A 7,861-nucleotide genomic window follows, 5' to 3' on the forward strand; every position below is an offset into this window, starting at 1 on the left:
TTTTGTTTCGTAAGGGTAGGGCTCGAGCACCCAAAGCTCCCCCTCTGCACGTGCCTGCCCTGTTCAGTCTCACACTTGGCACAGCACTTGCGTTAGTACTGAGCCTAGTAATGACCAACAGTTACAGAAATCATTTTAAAGACTTAAAATGATCAGAAAACAAAATGAATTTAGCCCTTTGGAAGATTCAGTTCGAAGGCCGGTAAGCGCCCTCTGGAGGAAGAACACTGAAGAGAACCGTCGTAGTTTCCGTGACCTGCTCTTCTCTGTAGACACCTCTATCTCTGAAAGTATTGGTGGTGTCATCTTTTTCCATGAAACTCTGTACCAGAAATCAGACAAAGGAGTTCTGTTTCCAAAAGTCATCAAGGACAAGGGCATCGTAGTTGGCATCAAGGTGAGATATTGGTGCATTTTTGAAGATATTTTCCTAGTTAAACATGTTTTTATGCATTTACTCATGATGTAGTTAATGAATGGTGTGCAAAGCTGCAAACGTAAGATCTTCTCACTAATGTTGGCAGTGATGTTATTAAATGAAAGTTTTGTGTTTTTGTGCACAAAGGTGGACAAAGGCACAGCCGGCTTGGCCGGTACAGATGGAGAGACAACCAGGCAGGGTAACTTTTTTACTCAAATACTTCTTAACATGACAGTAATCTATCCTGACTTGTATCCATTTTAGAGGGGTCCTATATGCCCCTTAACAAAGTCTTGATTTGTTTTTGGGGTGTTCTAGAATATGCCTTCATGCTTGATTTATGCATTATTTTTCACACATTTTATATTATAGCCCCTCTTTCTCGAGTCTGGCTCAAACATGCCAATTTCAATTTAGCCCCTCCTTCCAAAAAACTAAATGTGCTGTGATTGGTTCGCTGGCCCAGTGTATTGTGATTGGCGCCACCTAGCATTTTTGGGAAATATCTTTCCCCTTCATAACTGCATAAGTTCTTCTCTAGTGTAAATATTGATGATGGTGTCCATTTCAAACCAATTTGAGCCTGATTCAGAGCCTGGCAGTGTTAACCAGGGCTGTACATTAATTTTGTTTGCACATAGCACTGGTGCTAGCGGTTAAATGTTTTGTAGTGCAGGTCAGCAGGATTGTAATGTACATTACATCTCATAAAACAACCACAAGTAGCACAGTTCATCGCTTAAACAGGCAGATGACTGGCTGTACAGGACATGCAAAATGCAACCCTTAAAAATAAAAATTTCCAGACAAACATTTGGAAAATAACACATTTTGCTTATATAGCCCAATATCTCCGACTACAATCCAAACGAAATCCATTCACAAATCAACCTCACAACAACATTACACTTAAATAAAATTAAATTTAAAGAATACATACATTTTTTATTCATGAAGATTACATGGAAAATATGCCATGCATAGTGGATGATTCATGCCACCTTTTGGTAAACAAGCACTTTTAAAACGAAAATGGCATGAAATTACCATTATAACCAGTACCTGGCTGAAGAGCTCATTTGCCATAATTATTTACATTATTAAATTACTATTATAGCAAACTTTAGTACTTTTATTGTTTTGAAGTATGATGGGAAGTACTGGAAAAGTCTCATGTCATTTGCATGAAGGGAATGTTTTTTCATTAAGCCCAGACCCACAAAGCCTAGAAATGTTAATTATTTAACTATACTGTGATTACTTAAAAATATAAAATCAATAAACAGTTTAATTATTAATACCAATAATGCAATAAATAATTTCAATAATACATTGAATGGCATTTGGATTTCCAAATGTATTTTTCATAAATCCAAATGTATTCATTGAAAAAAAAACATTTTCAATTCAAAGTGTGCAGAACTGATTTCATGGAAAGACTTTGCAGCCAGAGATTCACCAGTACGTTTTAGAGTGTTTTTTTTTTTTTGTGTGTGTCATTTTATTATACATTATAGATACGGTGCTATCCACCATTTAATTGTATTTTTTGGAAAACTATGGTAATACAAACATTTATCGATCACAAAACCATGGGTAACTTTCCTAAGGAGCGGTGAACCATCTGTACAAAAGCAAGCTGTACAGAAAACAAGCTGTTCTCCATAAAATGTGCAGCACACAGATAAACGTTTGGGTTTGAATGTTCAGGAACAGTTTAAGTTTGTCAGCCTTAGGAGGGTCAAACAAATGAGGCGTGGCTTTGGGCAGCAATTCGCAGGGAGGGTGGGATCGTATGGTTTCGATGCCAGCAGGCTGAAGTTAGCATTTCCCAGATCTAGGCTTGGGCGGTATCCAAATTTTGATACCGTCAAACCTCCTCCCTATTTTACCTCGGTATACGGTATTACCGTGAATAATTAAAACATTATGATGTAAGGCTCAGACAGCGTCAACAAACTGTTGGCTTGGCATATATATATATTCAGTTTAAGATAAACTCTGCACGTTTTATGCTTACCGTTATGAGACAATTGTCAGACAATTGACTTTTTTTTTGTGAGTCCCATGTCCACTTGATTTTTGTGGAGTTCATGCTTATTGCTTACATTGCCAGCTGTGTGACAAAAGGCTTCGGCAATATTACAGCATAGTCCGAGGGTGCGCTCGGTTGTTCATCCACGCAGCAGTGAGGATGGTGGTTTCGGATATGCGCCCTTAGGTTCAAGGTATTTCCATCTCTCGCGGTCATCTTTTTGTTGCACAATTTGCAAATTGCCTCGTCTGTATTTACCGTCCAAACCCAAAATACTTCCAAACTGCAGAAGTTGTGTTCTTTTTCGATAATAACTCAGTGCCCGACTCGCCGTCTTTTCCCCTCTCTCTCTCTCTCTCTCATCCACGCTGTCACAACAACGCATACACATATTTAGGCATTTAATAAATAAACAGTATTTAATATGTAAATAGTTTAATTAGTTCAACTTATTAAATATTTAATAATTAATTGTTGATCAGCAATATGTAAGTTGATCTGTTTTTTTTTTTTTTTTGACGGTTTGACGGTATTGAAACTGATACCGTTGCTATTTTTAGATCCCGCGGTATACCATTTTACCGTATTACCGCCCAAGCCTACCCAGATCACCAATAGCACCTTTAAGTTGAAAACGTTAAAAAGCATAATAGGACCCCTTTTAAAGGAAGGTATTTTTGCCTGATCTGTTTCACTCAGGATTGGATGGTCTGTCTGAACGCTGTGCCCAGTACAAGAAGGATGGTTGTGACTTTGCCAAGTGGCGCTGTGTACTTAAGATCTCTGAGAGCTGCCCCTCTGCTCTCGCAATTGCTGAAAATGCTAACGTTCTTGCCAGATATGCCAGCATTTGCCAACAGGTATGTCCAACAGAATGCGGCTGGCTCATGTGATCCTACTTATTGTTCATGAACAGCCTTTACATGACTGAACACTTGATAGCCAGCGTGCCATTTGTCTATTTTGTTTCTATAACTGGCTAGAAGATCTTTTCTTCTGATTAATTCTTCCTCAATTCCTTTAGAATGGTTTGGTTCCCATTGTAGAGCCTGAGATCCTCCCAGACGGAGATCATGACCTGCAACGGTGCCAGTACGCCACTGAGAAGGTAAGCGTCCTTCCAGAATAAACGATTAAAGCAGAGCAATGCAAAATTATCCATTGAAAATAACTCCCAACTAATTGCAAACCAAGGTCCTGGCGGCTGTGTACAAGGCTCTCTCTGACCACCATGTGTATCTGGAGGGAACTCTGCTCAAACCAAACATGGTCACCGCTGGACACTCCTGCACCAAGAAGTACACCCCTCAGGAGGTTGCCATGGCAACAGTAACTGCTCTCAGACGCACTGTGCCAGCTGCTGTACCAGGTGTGTCAGTCAGCGCCAGGTCATTAGAGGAAGTCGTCCATTTAAGTGCTCTTCAATCCTTGAACATCTCTTCTGGTTCTCAGGCATCTGCTTCCTCTCTGGTGGTCAAAGTGAGGAGGAGGCCTCTCGGAATCTGAATGCCATGAATCAGCTTCCCCTGCACAGACCCTGGAAACTGAGCTTCTCTTATGGCCGTGCCCTCCAGGCCTCAGCTCTTGCTGCATGGAAGGGACAAGCAGCGAACAAGAAGGCTGCACAGGATGCCTTCGTCACACGTGCGAAGGTAACCAATGTCAAACTTAAAATACTGCATGTGGGAAATATCGTGCCTCATTAGCCGCTTTTCCGCTGTCCAGTGCGAGCCAGGGTTTTCAATGGGCCAGGCTGGGCAAATAGCCAGACCTGTAGCTTCACTAAAACCCTCCTGTAACACGCATCTCTGGAACAACATCACGCAAATCCATCGTTTCACCAACAAATGGAACGAATCAGAAAGATATCACTGGAAACTAGCGAAATTATCATTTCAACAAATTTCCCACCAAAAGTACACTGGCCCTCATTTATCAAAAGTGCGTACACCAAATTTCCAGCGTACACCTTGCGTACACCCAAACCCACGGTGACTTTGAGATTTATCAATATGGACGTTGGCGTACGGCACGCTCAAATCCTACGCCAGCTCAGGAGGTGGTGTACGCACGTTTGAGTTAGTGGGAAAATGCGCAGAAAAACAATTCCTAACACCACAAAACGCACTTGCAAGATATGCTATAATTTGACCCACTGTTAAAAACCACAACAACAACATTCAGTGTTTATTTTTGTGCAACATGAACGTCAATGTTTAATTTTTGTGACTTTACCAAAGCGTTTGATTTGTAGGCTTATGCTTCCTCCAGTCGCGAGCCTGTCCGCTTTATCTGACGTTTCAGGCCCGCCTGGCCCGGCAGCTGCGCACGGACTGGGACTAAAATAATTCAGACTGACAAAATAATAAAAATGACCTCCTTCTTTTAAATAATAATAAAACCAATAAAAACGACATTCTTCTTCTAAATAACAAGCGTCATTAAGAATAATAATCATAATAATAAGAATAAGAATCTTACAAATTGTCATGTAATTATTAATCTGTGAATGAATCTTACTCCACATCATCATCACTATTGTACACCCCAATACATGTGCCGTGATACGAAATTAAATGCTAATTTTTTCAAAACGTGCTGTAAAATAATGCATTGTGATGGTAATTTATCATCCAAACAGCTTTAAACTGCTGGAGTGCGCTTCTCAACCCCCACATTATTAAGAGTTCTCGTAATTTGGGTCCATATTTTGTTTTTGTTGGTGCCTTTAATTCCACTCTTTAAACTCCCAAATAAAACAATTTCGGGTTTTTTTTCCACTTCCCTGGTGATCTCGATGGGCGCGTCTCAATCATCTCAATAGTTCAGTAGTCAGAGCACTGATCAGGGAGTCAGCCCATTGACTTATGTCCTAATCAGTGCCCTGACTAGTGGACTAGTGAGATGATTGAGCGCGCCCGATCTCCACGTCGGAGAAGTTTCGCTTCTTTGCCGTCTTCTGTTTGTCCATGGTGTAAAATGAGGGTGTGGGGGAGGCGGAGACTTGAATATATAGGGGCGTGTTATTCTAATGACGATCGTTTTCAGCCGCCGCATTTATCAAGGGCAGGTATTGCGTACACCTGGATTGCAGAGGTACGCACAGCTTCATAAATCAGGCGGTGAGAGGAGTGTAAGCATAATCTTACGCCAACATATACACCAGTTTCTACGCAAGATTGATAAATGAGGGCCACTCTCTCCAGTGACAACCCCAATAGTTATATTATCAGTCAGAGAAACAGCTTGTCTGCTTTCTGCAAGCAGTCGTATTTATTATATTTACTATAGGAATGGTAGCTATAGGAATATTTACTATAGAAATGGACTATAATTGTGCAGTCTTTTGCATCGCATATAAATATTACAGTGATCAGAATCACATCAGATTACAAACAGAAGTTATTAACACTCACTGCTGTCTGAAAATGAGTTGAGCTGAATGAAATTATCTGCAGTGCTGCCGTCTCAGATAAACAGATGAGCTTTGTTTTTAAACACACCTCAACACCGAGCTGGCCCACTTTGGACCAAGGTATCCTACAGGCCAAAAAACCCTGGCCATTGGCCCGGAAGAGGCCCGATCAAGCCCCTGAAGTGGCAGTGGAAACACGACTGGCCCTGGCACGCACTAGCACACCGCCTTTCGCCCAAAAGTAGAAACGCAGCTATCGTGTTGTCAGTTTATAGGTCTACCATATCAAATAAAGTGCCAAATGTTCATGCTTCTTTGTTTCTTTTTCAGATTATTAGTCTTGCATCAAAAGGCGAATACAAACCCTCAGGCCAGGCTGACCAAGCATCGACACAGTCCCTCTTTACCGCCAGCTATGTCTACTAAACTCAACAACAAAAAACAGCAACTTGTTCTGGATAATACAAAATGTACATGCAAAGATACCAAAAGATATTAAAGATGATCTTACAACTAGGGGTTGCACAGTTCACTAGTCGACTTTAATGCTCTGCCATGACGCTTTAAGCTTGACATCGACTTGTCGCTGATTGCTCCTGTTTCCAACAAAATTACAAATAAGTAACTGTGCACAATTTTGTTCATTAATGATGTCATCAGCGACTAGTCGACATTGACTTGACTTTACTCAAATAAATGTCCACTTAAGAAACATCTGAAGTCGTTCAACCCCTACTGACCACTCAATGTGTACACTTAATTGTACAAGAAAGAATGTTCTACCAGACTCAAACAGACTCTGAATTAGTTTGAGCTTTATTGCATTTTAAATAAATGATACATTTTGTTTGAGTTGTTTTTTGTTTAATCATTAAGGGGGGATTGAACTGATTGTGCTTTTGCACCTGATGTCAACTGGTCCGACTTGAGTTTCTACACAGCAGACTGAAAAGAGATGCTGAAGGGTGAGTTTCAAATAGGAAGGTTGAAGAGCACCAATATGTCATGCAGGTTATTCTTTCTTGCTTCACTTGCTGCTGTCCTTCCCCAAATATCAGCAATCTGGTAGGGAAAAGACAAATTATACATGTTGGATGTTGACAGTCTTATGCTCTCTTTAAATTTTCTTTAAAAAATGTTTAAAAAAATGCTTTTAATCGGAGTGGTCCAATACCTTAGGACTATTGTTACACTTAATCTCGAAATACACAAACATTTTTACTGGATTCGAGGAGTTTATGTGGTTGTAATAAAAATAGTAGCACTCCCATCCCATCATTTGGACCAAAATAGGTATGAATGTGAAATAGAGTTGTCAAAAAAAGTAAACTCCACACACCACAAATGAAGACATGAGACATGCACATGCATACATGCACACCGAGGAATTCCCATTACAATTAATTGGGGGGGTCATATAACTGGGGCAAAGCTTTTTCTTTTTTTTTTTCTAATAAAAATCAATCACATTGCAGACTACAAATATGAAGAGGTTAGATTTTAACACGTTTACAATGCAGAACTTTGTCAATATACATAATAAAATATTTGTTGTTGGACATGTGCCATAAGTAGATTTGTAAACCTACAACAAGTGTATTTGTATGATAGCATTTACTTTTAAAGTGACTATTGTAATGGGGTAGTCAAATATAATTAGTCTATTTTTATTTTTAGATGCATAATGAAGAAAAAAAACTGACTTCAGGACACAGAGGAACAGTTTGTTAGCTCCATATAGAGCTATAAAGCAATCTAGTGGCAGAAGTCAATATCATGTTATATGTTTTTTCCACAAGGGGTTGGCAGTGACACCCAGGGCCCTATTTTAACGAACTGAGTGCATGATCTGAAGTGCATGACGCAGGTGCACTTAGGACGTGTGTCCGAATACACTTCCGAGTACTGAATACACAACTAACACACGTTAGTTTAACGATGGGAAAAATGGTCTGTGTAGTCCAGGCATATGGTCCAGAAGGGTTGTACC

At 40.0% G+C, this 7,861-nt stretch overlaps 1 protein-coding gene across 1 annotated transcript; it reads left to right on the forward strand.

Annotated features, from left to right (window-relative positions):
- The first annotated feature begins 133 nt into the window (after positions 1 to 133).
- On the forward strand, positions 134 to 6,587 carry LOC137093157 (fructose-bisphosphate aldolase B-like). The gene is made up of 7 exons (XM_067457901.1): positions 134 to 397; positions 566 to 620; positions 3,156 to 3,316; positions 3,481 to 3,564; positions 3,651 to 3,825; positions 3,909 to 4,108; positions 6,202 to 6,587. Exons 1-7 carry the CDS (start codon positions 149 to 151, stop codon positions 6,295 to 6,297), a joined length of 1,020 nt encoding a protein of 339 aa, XP_067314002.1. The 5' UTR covers positions 134 to 148; the 3' UTR covers positions 6,298 to 6,587.
- The last annotated feature ends 1,274 nt before the right edge of the window (positions 6,588 to 7,861 follow it).

The sequence above is a fragment of the Pseudorasbora parva genome, chromosome 11 (genome assembly GCF_024679245.1).
Source record: "Pseudorasbora parva isolate DD20220531a chromosome 11, ASM2467924v1, whole genome shotgun sequence".
NCBI classification, from domain to species: domain Eukaryota; kingdom Metazoa; phylum Chordata; class Actinopteri; order Cypriniformes; family Gobionidae; genus Pseudorasbora; species Pseudorasbora parva.

Excerpts from the sequence above, each read along its gene's own strand:
- LOC137093157 (XM_067457901.1), top strand. The coding sequence starts at position 149 with ATGATCAGAAAACAAAATGAATTTAGCCCTTTGGAAGATTCAGTTCGA. Across the intron at positions 3,317-3,480 it reads ATGCCAGCATTTGCCAACAG|AATGGTTTGGTTCCCATTGT; the intron begins GTATGTCCAACA and ends CAATTCCTTTAG. Across the intron at positions 4,109-6,201 it reads CCTTCGTCACACGTGCGAAG|ATTATTAGTCTTGCATCAAA; the intron begins GTAACCAATGTC and ends TTTCTTTTTCAG.